General features: G+C 50.0%; 1 protein-coding gene across 3 annotated transcripts in view; it reads left to right on the top strand.

The window, feature by feature from the left end:
- Nucleotides 1-732: 732 nt before the first annotated feature.
- Nucleotides 733-12,721, top strand: part of LCORL (ligand dependent nuclear receptor corepressor like) — a 103,993-nt gene continuing 92,004 nt past the window's right edge. For 2 of the 3 annotated variants that reach the window (XM_044294187.1, XM_044294205.1), the window contains exon 1: nt 733-837. In XM_044294187.1, the coding sequence (XP_044150122.1) occupies nt 741-837 (97 nt within the window). In that variant the 5' untranslated portion in view covers nt 733-740. The remainder of the gene's footprint in view (nt 838-12,721) is intronic. The other variant, XM_044294195.1, reaches the window with a different exon arrangement.

Raw genomic sequence — 12,721 nt, 5'->3', positions numbered from 1 at the left:
GATCTGTTATCTGGCTTCTCATTGGATTTTTTAAAAATCAGCAACCTGCCAGCAACGATCATTGGCTGGCAGGTTGCTGACGTGACCCCCTTTAACTTTTGCCGGCCCGCGATGCGCAAGAGCGGGCCGGAAAAGCGCGTCAGCTCGCGTCTCGCGAGATGACGCGTATATGTGTGACTCTGTGCAGCGCTGCCACCTCCGGAACGCGAATCTGCGTTAGGCGGTCCGGAGGTGGTTAAAGTTGACAGAAGCAGACAGGGGTGCTCCTCCAATGAGGCCATCGCCTGGGGCAGCAGAAGGGCCATGGGCTGAAGGGGTTGGTTATGAAACTGGCATTGGGGAGGGAGGGCGCCATTTCGGTTTTCTCCTCAGGCAGCTGAAAGACTAGGTGCACCCATGGAGGCAGGTACTTGAAGGGGCGAACACAGTGGTACACAGGTTGTCACACAAAGTCTATCCTCTGCATGACTGAACTCAGTGCAGTTTACTGTCCAGCCTACATAGTAATAAGCAGAGCTCATATTTACAATGGTAACAAGCAGCGCACTTTGTCGCCCCCTCCGACCACGCTGCTGGTGACAGCTCGACCTGCCAATCACGCGTGAGCCCGCCCCCCCAGGAAGAAGCCCGTGTCAATCAGCGCCGCTGGCCACGCCCCTCCCCCGTGTGCCTGTGCGAGGAGTGAATTGTAAGTGACGAGCGGTGACGTCAGACGCAGATGGGAAAAGGGAACCGACAGAATGGCTGCCCAGTGCCGGAGCCCTCGGTGCACGGCGGAGAAGAAGGGATTCCGGCGGGAACTCGACTCCTGGCGGCACCGGCTGATTCACTGTGTAGGTGAGGGACATGTGTGCGTGTGGCTGCGCGTATTGTGTGCCTGACAGCGGCAGGGGCGGGCCGCTGAGGAGTGACAGGGGCACTGACAGGAGCGAACAAACCTCTTAGTTGTGGCCTGTGGCCGTGCGCTGGTAGTCACCCCGCGGCGGGCTGTGCCTGGAGGGCGGCTGCGGGGTGACAGGCGTGTGGCCGGCAGGCAGGACGGCGCTGCTGCTATTGTCAGGGGATAATCTCCTGTCCTCCCCCTCACTAAGTACACTGCAGGAGAGCGTCCGGTGCTCCCCCCGGGGGATGGAACGGTCCTGCGAGACCGTTGCTGTACATGGCTCCATAAGTTGTACTCCTGGCCAGTACCACGGTCAGCGGGAGGGCGCCCGCCGCTCCCCTCAGGTGCGGGGCAGCGCTGTCCGGTCACACTTGCCGTATATTCTGAACCCTGTACCGGAAGAAAGCGCCCAGTGCCGAACTCGCCCCCCTCCTCCTCACAGGGGGTTGGCACGGTCCAGTCAGGCCGTTACTGTATGTTCCTGCTGTAACTTCCGCGCTGCGAGCTGCTTCCTGCAACTTCTGCCCCGCAGCCCCAGCCTGGAGGTGAGGAGGAGCACGAGGTCTGGAGGAGGCTGTATGCACCTGTGCCCCCTACCGGTGATAATATATCGTACCTGTGCCTCAGCATTATACCCGTACCCCTCCCCGGAGTAATATATCACACCTGTGCCCCCCCGAGTAATATATCATACCTGTGCTGCGCCCCCCCCCTCCCGGAGAAATATATCACACCTGTGCACCCCCTCCTCCCTGGAGTAATATATCACACCTGTGCCTCCCCCCCAGTAATATCATACCTGTGCCTCCTGCTGGTGATACAATATTGTAGCTGTGACCCCCCCACCCACGTAGTAATGTATCATACCTGTGCCGCCCCCCCCCTGTGGTAATATATCACACCTGTAAAGCCCCCCCCACAGTAATATATCATATGTACCCCCTGGAGTAATATATCATACCTGTGCTTGTGCTTAGATACAGTTGTATCCCTCTGCTGAGCCGGCCCTGTCATGTGGAGGAGTCGTGTTCATTATTAGAGGGATTGTCAGGCTACTTTGTCTTTCATTATCCTATGTACATAGGTAAATACGTGACGGGTGTGGGATATGCGCCTCCTGTAATGTGGGATGAGCTCCTCCTCTTATCCAGGATCCTGTGTGGGATGAGCGCCTCCTCTTATCCAGGATCCTGTGTGGGATGAGCGCCTCCTCTTATCCAGGGTCCTCTCCACGGTTGGGATGAGCGCCTCCTCTTATCCAGGGTCCTGTGTGGGATGAGCGCCTCCTCTTATCCAGGGTCCTGTGTGGGATGAGCGCCTCCTCTTATCCAGGGTCCTGTGTGGGATGAGCGCCTCCTCTTATCCAGGGTCCTGTGTGGGATGAGCGCCTCCTCTTATCCAGGGTCCTGTGTGGGATGAGCGCCTCCTCTTATCCAGGGTCCTGTGTGGGATGAGCGCCTCCTCTTATCCAGGGTCCTCTCCACGGTTGGGATGAGCGCCTCCTCTTATCCAGGGTCCTCTCCGGGGTGTGTAGTCAGAATTGTCCAGCATGTGGTCCCTACAATACCCACAGTAGACCGTCGCTGCCTTCTACTACATCCGATAGTCCTACGAGTCTGAAATATTGTCCCAGGACATAAGATGCGTCCCGTGTGACCAGGGTCACCTGCGTGTTTACAGGGTTTGTACAGAATCTCCGTCTGCCTCCAGGATTACCACAGCTGATGGTGACCCCCCCCTCCCCGTCCTGTGTCCATGCCCCATATGTAGGCCTAGAACCTGTACCTCTCTAATTTAGGCCTTATGCACAGAACCGTTTTCGGGTCCGCATCCGAGCCGCAGTTTTTGCTGCTCAGGTGCGGACCCATTCACTTCAATGGGGCCACAAAAGATGCGGACAGCACTCTGTGTGCTGTCCGCATCCGTTGCTCCGTTCCGTGGCCCCGCAAAATTTCTTCTTGCAGATCCGCGGTTTGTGGACTGCAAAAAACCTAACGGTCGTGTGCATGAGGCCTTAGTGTGTATCTTGTAGCTTTGGTACGGGGTGTTCTTTATGTATGTGCTGGTCCATAGTCTGCCCCTGCGAAGCACAGTCCTCATCCCGGGGATCTCTGGTGCAGATGATATACCACATGTTGCACCTTCGTGATGTTTTTGTCAGAGGCGACCTGTGTCCCGGATCTGGAAATATTACGACCCCACCCAGTGTAATAATAGCAGGGAGGTAGTGGAAGACGCTTGGAAGTAGTAGAACGTGTTGATTCTGAGGCACGCTGCCTCGCAGCTGGCTCTATGCCCGCTCTGTCATCGGGCACGCCACTCCGTTGTGTATAAGCTTTTTGACTTGTCACTGGGGGATTGGGGTTATTGCGTTAAATTCTTAATTGCTCTGAACGGTTGCATCATCTCGCGTCTCGGAGCTTAGATGGACATGTACTTTAAGTGTAGAGAAGACACACCTCCCCCTGTTAAGCCTTCGGTTACCAGCAGCAGCAGCTCTCCATTGCGTCTGCAGGAGGAGGGGGGTATAGGTCGGGGACCCCCTCTGGCGGCTGAACTAGCCCATGCTTAACCCCTTGTATACTGCTTCGGTGCAATCACCCCTTTTTTTTTTTATTTATTTTTTTCCCCTGTGCCGCATGCCTTTGGAGAAGGGAGCATCTAAGCACTTTCCGAGCCTCGTCTCACATGTGAGTAAGGAGCCTTGCTCTAACGTTGCAGATTCCTCCTCGTTAATCCGCATACCTTGGGACTGCTGAACGAGTCCCTCGCAGGCGCGTGGCTAGAAGATAATTAAACATAGGAGAATCCATTTATTTATTATTTTTTGGACGGGGGAGGGGAGTCCCATTGTTTCTTCAGCTCTCTGCCTGCCATAAAAGACAGACCGGTTCGGGGATGACTGATGTCACTGATCCTGTCGAAATGATATTGACGCTTGGAACAGATCATAGGAAATGGTTTAATTGCAATGATAGGGTCGTTGCTGTAAGGGCTTAGACTGTGCCGCAGGTACTGGCCCCCCCGTGACCCGGTCCTGTAGAACGCACTAATAAACTCGCATCCGTGTGGCTCGCATAGTTTTAGGTGACGGAGCTCCGTGCGTCAAGGGGTTAACAGTTCATGGTTAATGACAGGAGAGTCCTGGAATAACCTTATAAGGACTCTAATCATCTCTTAATGGACTAAAATAGTCCTCCTTTAGTCCCAATGTTTCTCGGTAGCTTATACAATTAGGCCGTATGTGGCTTTGACTCTCCTCTGCCAGAGTTCTGAGTGCAAATGATCTCAAGTCTTGTGCAAGAAAGCATCGAGTACGAAGAGGAAGTAAGTAGTCTGAAAGTAGTGGCATGCAGCACTGGGGTCCTAGGTTGGGGTCCGACCAAGGACAACATCCTCATGGAGTTTGTATGTTGTCCCCTCCTGGACATCCCCTTCAATGTCCACTTTTGGACATCACTCTGTGATCTCGGCAACGGTCACATGGATGATAGATCTTCTCAGTGCTTCCGTGTGAGTGCACAGACCGAGGGGAGATGTACCTGGGCTAACACGGGACCTCACTTCTTTTCCTTTTGACAGCCATGCCAGTGTTACTCTGTGCTGGTCGTTACTCACAGAAAGTTCTCTTCTTTCATGTCCAAAGCAAAATGCAGAACTTGTTGGTTTTCAGTTACAGGAGAGCAGTGCATTGTGGGGTCCAGAGGTCGCGCTACATTTTTTTCCAGAAGCGTAAAAATACTCCCCTTGCCATATTTGAAAGTTGAAGTAATTTTAAATGCATAACACGTAGCCTGCACTTGTTCACATCTGCGTTTGGAGCCTCCGTCACAGATTTAGTTTAAAAGACTGGACATAAAAATCCTTACATGCAGGACTTTTTTAGTCTGGTAAAAAGAGGATCCCATACAGAAACTGAACGGATCCCATCGTAGTCATTGGAGTCTGTTCAGCTCGGTTGCTGTCAGTTAGGCCGGGTTCACATCATGTTTTGCTCATATGTTTAACGTACTTGAAAAAACTTGTACTATAACAGATGCCATAGAGTTCCAGTGTACTTGTAAATGTATTTAATTTTTTTTTGGGGGGGGGGGGGGGCTTTACAGAATGGGAAGATGATTTCCCATCCTGCAAAAAAGTCTACATTAGCATATGTGTGTGTGTGTGTTTGTTTTGTTTTACAATGCAACTCTATGGTGATGAGTACCACTGTGTGGCATTTGTCTGAGGTGTCCAGAACAACAGAAATAAATAGTGGTGGTGTGAATGGGGCCTAAGAGGTGGGTATGCAGGGAACCATTACTGGTCTAATATGAAGCAATTATGGCGAAGTGATAAAGTCCAGTCCAATATGGTGGATCTTCCCTGTACTTTATCACTTGGCTATAATAGCCTGCTGTGCATACATCACACGCTGGGCTACATACATCACACATATGGATACACTGCTGCACTTTCACCTTGTGGTGCGGGTCAGACTGGATGTCCGAGCTCCCCTGCAGTGGTCCAGCACTCCATTCCTCTTTAGCTCCACTCCATGTTTGCTGGTGCAGCGCTGCCCCTGCTCTCCTCATACATCGGGAGCCGGCCCCTCCTCCTTTCAGCTCCCGCCGGCTTCCCCTTCTGCCAGTCTCTGTATCGCTCCGGCGCCCCGCCCAAATTTACCAATAGCAAAGCTCCTTACTGTATGGAGCTTTGCTATTGGTTATTTCAGGCACAGGCAGCATCGCTGCGCTGCCTGTGCCGTTCCCTGTGCTGCTGAATGTAGGGGAAAAGTCTCTAAGGCGTATTGGTACGCCTAAGAGTACTTTCACACTTGTGGCAAAGGATTCCGGCAGGCAGTTCCGTAGTCAATCCGGACGCAAATGCATGCATTTGTGAGACGGATGCGGATCCATCTCACAAATGCATTGCAATACCGGATCATTCTGGTTGTCATCTGGAAAAACTGATCCGGTATTTATTACTTTCTAATTTTTAAAGGTCTGCGCATGCGCAGACTGCAAAACCGGAACACTTGGGGCAGGATCCGGCATTAATGCATTTCAATGGAAATTAATGCTGGATCCGGCATTCCGGCAAGTGTTCAGGATTTTTGGCTGGAGAGAAAACTGCAGCATGCTGCGGTATTTTCTCCGGCCAAAAAACGTAAGGGGGACTGAACTGATGCATCCTGAACGGTGGCAGAGGATTCCGAAGTGCTGCCCTACACACAGTCTGCTCCGCACTGTGCTGCCGTGGCTGAGCGCAGGAGGTGCGATGACGTCACTATATCCCGCCTACTTGTGCTGAACTTGGGACAGCAAAAAAAAATAGTGAAGCAGGGATCTGGCGTCTCTCTGCTTCATATTCAACTGTATCTGTGCCCTGGGGGACAGATCCATTTTCAGTTGCACCATATTGTCAGTGAAAAACGGATCCGTCCCCATTGACTTGCATTGTAAGTCTAGACGGATCTGTTAGGCTCCGCATAGTCAGAATGTCACCAAAACGCTGCAAGTTGCGTTTTAGTGACCGTCTAAAAAACGCAACGGAGACCAAACGCAGCCAAATCGATGCATTCTGAACGGATCCTTATCCATTCAGAATGCATTGGGGCTTAGCTGATCGGTTTTGGGCCGCTTGTGGAAGCCCTGAAAACAGATCTCACAAGTGGACCCAGAAACACCAGTGTGAAAGTAGCCTTATTTGTTTGGGCGCCTCACCTCCCCAAAATATGTAATAAAAATCTGAAAGTCTTGTGTAGCCCAAAATGGTACCTATTAAAGCTTCAGCTCACTGTGCTAAAACAAACCCGCAGTATCTTTCTCCAAAACTCTGTATCACCGTGATACTACTGGCCCACAGAATAAAATGAACATGGCGAATGCAGTCAAAACAATGGAAGAATTGCCCCAACCCACACACACATTCCACGCACAAATAATTTTTAACAGTTTCTTAATCTTAATTATGTGGGATATTAAATGGTGCATTAAAAATATCTGGCCACTTGTCAGTCCATCAACTCACACAGCCTGTGTCGACAGCAAAATAAATAAGTGATGTCATTTTGCAGAACATGTCAGTGATTTCCATAAGTAATTGTGAGCTCGTACCAGGTGCGGCTCTAAACACAGAACAGGAGCACATGTTTCCGTTATTCCTTCTCTATGTAGCCTCCTCTCCTGGCTTTGGCTCACAGTCACTGATCAAGCACGGATGTTGAATTCGGCGATCGCTCGGTATGCAGTAAGCCCCCTCTAGTGGAGGTGTATTTGCCGCAGGGCTCCAGGCTAAAAAAAGAATCATTTTGTCACCTTTTGACTCCTGATATTTTCAGTCACGTTTACAACGATTTTAGTCATACTCTAAAGCCTTAGGGGGTATAAATGTGATAATATGGAGTCCACACTGAAGACTACCCCCCCCTCTCTCTTTTACCCAGAGTAGAGCGTAGAATATCTAGCGGGTTAGTGGTCGCCTATTTACTTAAATAGTGTAATCATACAGTACTGGAGGGATGTGTCTGATCATGGCTTCCCCTAGCAAATGGGTTAAAATAGCTGAAAGCCCTAATTGTCCCTCCCGTGGAATGTATAAAGCGTGCCGCTAAAAGCCTCCTTTACTGCACAGTAAATCCTGGAAATCTTCATGTAAAAGTTCCTGGAAAAGAGAAATTGTGCTTATTTTTACATCCGAGCCATTGTCCGTGACTCACTCTGTTATCCAAAATAGATTCTGACCCATTGCAAGCATAGGGGGTCGTTAAAGGGGTTATCCCATGACTAATGGGAAAAATGAAAATCGGACATTATATAGTATATGGCAACTTCTTTCTAAGAAACATAGAACCAGCTAGGGTTGGGCAATATCAAAAATATGCCCACGATAACCATATTAAGAAATGTATCACAATAACAATATTTATCGCAATAAATACCTATTTAGAAGAAAAAAAAACACTTGGAGCCACAAGGGGACGTTATATACTGTATGGGGGGGCAGCCCCAAGGGGACGTTGTATACTGTATGGGGGGGCAGCCGCAAGGGGACGTTGTATACTGTATAGGGTGGGGCAGCCGCAAGGGGACGTTGTATACTGTATGGGGGGGGGGGGGCAGCCGCAAGGGGACGTTGTATACTGTATAGGGGGGGGGGGCAGCCGCAAGGGGACGTTGTATACTGTATAGGGGGGCAGCCGCAAGGGGACGTTGTATACTGTATGGGGGGGCAGCCGCAAGGGGACGTTGTATACTGTATGGGGGGGCAGCCGCAAGGGGACGTTGTATACTGTATGGGGGGGCAGCCGCAAGGGGACGTTGTATACTGTATGGGGGGAGGGGGGGCAGCCGCAAGGGGAAGTTGTATACTGTATGGGGGGAGGGGGGGCAGCCGCAAGGGGAAGTTGTATACTGTATGGGGGGAGGGGGGGCAGCCGCAAGGGGACGTTGTATACTGTATGGGGGGAGGGGGGGCAGCCGCAAGGGGACGTTGTATACTGTATGGGGACACCAGGAGACATTATACTGTCTGGACTTAGGAACTATACTGTAAGGGGGCCACAAGGTGACATTATACTGTGTGGGACAACAATTTGTAACCCCTCTGCCATCAGTATATCGTCTTGTGGCCCCATACAGTAATGTCGTCTTGTTGCTCCTGTATGGGGGCAACAGGGAGACATTATAGTTTATCAAGTGCCATCACCATGTGCAGGGCAAGGGCCGCTGATGACATGGACAGTACAACCTTTATTTCTGACACCTGGGCCGTTAGGGTCTCTCACTCCTCTTCCCCCACCTTGGCTTGGACACGGACTGCTGACTGACTTCGCGCGCCACGCTCCTGAGCTCGGCTGGTGAGCGGAGACTTGAATATTGGAGCAAGTAATATGTACGGTACGCATATGCACAATGCAGGGGCGGGCTGACAGATTTAGGAGCATATGACCTCTCCTATGACGTCACAAAATACTGTGGTTATTTGGAAACAGCGGTATCGCCATATCGCTGTTTCTTAATACGGCGGTATATCGTTGACACTGGTTTACCGCTCAACCCTAGAACTAGCCCTGTACCTCGCATGGATCCAGAGATCTCCCCATTCATTGCTCTGCTAGATTTATATCAAGCTGACAGCTCAAGAGCAGTGTTCCCTGTAAGCTGCGCGGGCGCGCGGCCGCGCAGCTTCCTTTATGCCTCCGCTCAGCACCTCTGCTGGCCCGCTCACTGCTGCTGCCCGGACTTTATGTAAGGGGCTCGGGGCCTGTCTGTGCAATTTATTTTTATAACGCCTACAGTGCGATTGGCCGGCTGCGCTACCGGCCCAGTGCGCACATTAAGTAACCCATACCCTCTCCGGTGCTGCGCCTGCGCCACCAGCTGTGACTCGGCACTGAGGTCACAGGTCTCGCAGGATCACGCGGGATGACTGAATGGCGGGATGACTGAATGGCGCGGCGCCGGAGAGGGTATGACGGGATTGTTCTGACAGATGAGTGGAGCAGAGTAGGTATTTTTATTTATGTATGCACACACACCGGCTTCATAGGGAGGGGGGGGGGGGGGCACGCCGCACTTGAATTCAGAAAAGGGAGCCCACGCCGGCCATATGAGGGCAGGCCCACTGGCAGCAAATCCTTCATTATCATGGAATATATACAGAGATGGAGAGAGGGGCAAAATAATGAAATATATACAGAGAGGTGCAGTGTAGGGACACCGTGTAGGGCATGGATGTCAAACTCATGGCCCTCCAGATGTTGCAAAACTACAACTCCCATCATTCCCTGATAGCTGTAGTATGCCCAGGCATGATGGGAGTTGTAGTTTTGCAACAACTGGAGGGCCACGAGTTTGACATCCCTGGTGTAGGGGTTATACTGTTTATTGTACAGCATGGCACAGGGGTTATATTGTCATTTGCTGTACAGTATACTGTACATTATAATCCCTGTACCATGCCGTACAATATACAGTATAGTTCATACACCGTGCCGTACAATATACAGTATAGTTCATACACTATACCGTACAATATACAGTATAGCTCATACACTATGCCGTACAATATACAGTATACCACCTACACTGGGGGATTATTGTGTATATTGTACGGCATGGTGTATGAATTATAATGTATATTATACGTCATGGTGTATGGATTATATTGTGCAGCACGGTGTATGAACTAATGAACTATACTGTTCATTATCATGATTAAGGACCAGCATGTAAATGTCCGAAATGCATAGATTTGACTGCCCTGCATATGTGGAAGTTTTAATACCGCTGTGAATAAAGTATTCCCTGCTATCAAGAGCTGGATTTTCTCTCTTTTCTTCATGAACTATACTGTATATTGTACGGCATGGTGTATGGATTATAACGTACATCGTACAGCATGGTGTAGGGATTATAACGTACATCGTACAGCATGGTGTAGGGATTATAATGTACATCATATTGCATGGTTTTGGGGTTATATTGTATATTGTACAGCATGGTGCATGAACTATACTGTATATTGTACGGCACTGTGTATGAACTATACTATATATTGTACGGCATGGTGCAGCGGTTACACTGTATTGTACGGCATGGTGCAGCGGTTACACTGTATTGTACGGCATGGTGCAGAGGTTACACTGTATTGTACGGCATGGTGCAGAGGTTACACTGTATGCTCTTTGATGTGACACTTATCTTAGGTTTTCCTAGCGCCCACCTTTGATGGCGCTGTGCCCAGCTCTGAGCCGACCCCGCTCAGCAGCTGCCAAGGCTTAGAGGGAACACTGCTCAAGAGGAGTGTCTGTTCTGCTGCAGCTCAGGGGGCGTGCCCATGTTCCACCTATCGCAGCTCAGGGGGCGTGCCCATGTTCCACCTATCGCAGCTCAGGGGGCGTGCCCATGTTCCACCTATCACGGCTCAGGGGGCGTGCCCATGTTCCACCTATCACGGCTCAGGGGGCGTGCCCATGTTCCACCTATCACGGCTCAGGGGGCGTGCCCATGTTCCACCTATCACGGCTCAGGGGGCGTGCCCATGTTCCACCTATCACGGCTCAGGGGGCGTGCCCATGTTCCACCTATCACGGCTCAGGGGGCGTGCCCATGTTCCACCTATCACGGCTCAGGGGGCGTGCCCATGTTCCACCTATCACGGCTCAGGGGGCGTGCCCATGTTCCACCTATCACGGCTCAGGGGGCGTGCCCATGTTCCACCTATCACGGCTCAGGAGGCAGTTGAAGGATGAATTAGAAAACAAAAAACGACCCCGGTATCCCAAAGGGAAGCAGGACAGTGCCCGCACAATGTGACCACAAGGGGCACCCGTGGAAAGTAACTCGGTACAAGCTCCCGAGTACAATGGCAGAAGAACAGAAAAAATGGAGCTCAAAGTACCAAAGAATAAAAATATTTTATTGAAGCATGATTAAAAATACACATAAATATGATGCTGTAAACAGGATACATGAGAGCAAATGGAAAGGAAAAATGCGCCACCCTGGGAGGGCACACAGGTCACAAGTACATAAATATATGACAGTCATAGAGAAGTACTTGGTACCATGACCGATCTATGAGTGACGTACATACAAGAAATAATAAGTAAAGCGGTGAGTGAAGGTCAGTTAGGGACCAACCACGGCAGACAACCTGGTGTGTTGAACAAAAAGCTGCAGAGTAATGGATGGAAAGTAATCGAACAGCCAAAATAAAGTAATATAATTGAAGACCAGGTGGAGTAAATCACCAGGGTCAAAAGGCCGCGGAGGTATGCCCTAAAACCAGAACTCGCCTAAAGCGGACAGTGTGTGAAACAACCCAGGATGGCGCTATCCCAACGCGCGTTTCGGCGTGCCTTCGTCAGGGGGTGAGTTGAAGGATGAAACTGAGCATGTGCGGCAATCTCAGTGAGCAGGACAAAGAAATAAGAAAACAAACAGCAGGTGGTGCTATACAGATACATTTTATTTAATTACATGCAATTACAAAATAATTCAGATCCAAGTGCTGCTTTTAAGGCCTCATGCACACAACTGTGCAGTTTTTTGCGGTCTGCAAACCGCGGATCCACAAAAATGCCTTCCGCAATTTGTGGAACGGGCGACCCATTGTAGAAATGCCTATTCTTATCCGCAAAATGGACAAGAATAGGACATGCTATATTTTTTTTAATTTTTTTTTGTGGGGCCACGGAACGGTGCAACGGATGTGGACAGCACACGGAGTGTTTTGTGGCCCCATTGATGTGAATAAGTTAGCACCTGAGCCGCAAAAAAAGGGGCTCTGATGCGGACCGCAACAACGGTCGTGTGCATGAGGCCTAAAACTGCAAAAGGGACAACCCCTTTAATCAAACTGGTGTAAAGTAGAAGTGGCTTAGTTGCCCATAGCAACCAGATTCCACCACTTTTTTTTTTTTTCCAAAGGAGCTGTCTAAAATGAAAGGATGAATCTGATTGGTTGCTATGGGTAACTAAGCCACTTCTGCTTTGCACCAGTTTGATAAATCACCCCCATGGTCCTTTAATACGTTCCTTATCTGTGAGATAGGTGCCCCAGGATACGGATTAAAATGTCTTTTTAAATTGGTGTCGTGAATGTAGAAAACAGATTTACCCATCATCTATTCAAATTATTAAAAAATGTCCTTTAAGGCTAGGGTACAACTACACTGCCGTTTTTTATAATGACAGTCAATGGTGTCGCACTGCGATGCAACAGTCACACAAATCCAACTTGGATGGATTTTTTGTGGCTGTCGTGTCGCATCATGTCAGTGTGACACCATTGACTCATTATAGAAAATGTTGCACGACCTTTCTGCAACACGTGTCACCGTGTAGCCCT

The sequence above is a fragment of the Bufo gargarizans genome, chromosome 1, assembly GCF_014858855.1.
Source record: "Bufo gargarizans isolate SCDJY-AF-19 chromosome 1, ASM1485885v1, whole genome shotgun sequence".
Classification (NCBI taxonomy): Eukaryota; Metazoa; Chordata; class Amphibia; order Anura; family Bufonidae; genus Bufo; species Bufo gargarizans.
This window is presented reverse-complemented; position numbering and strand designations above follow the sequence as displayed.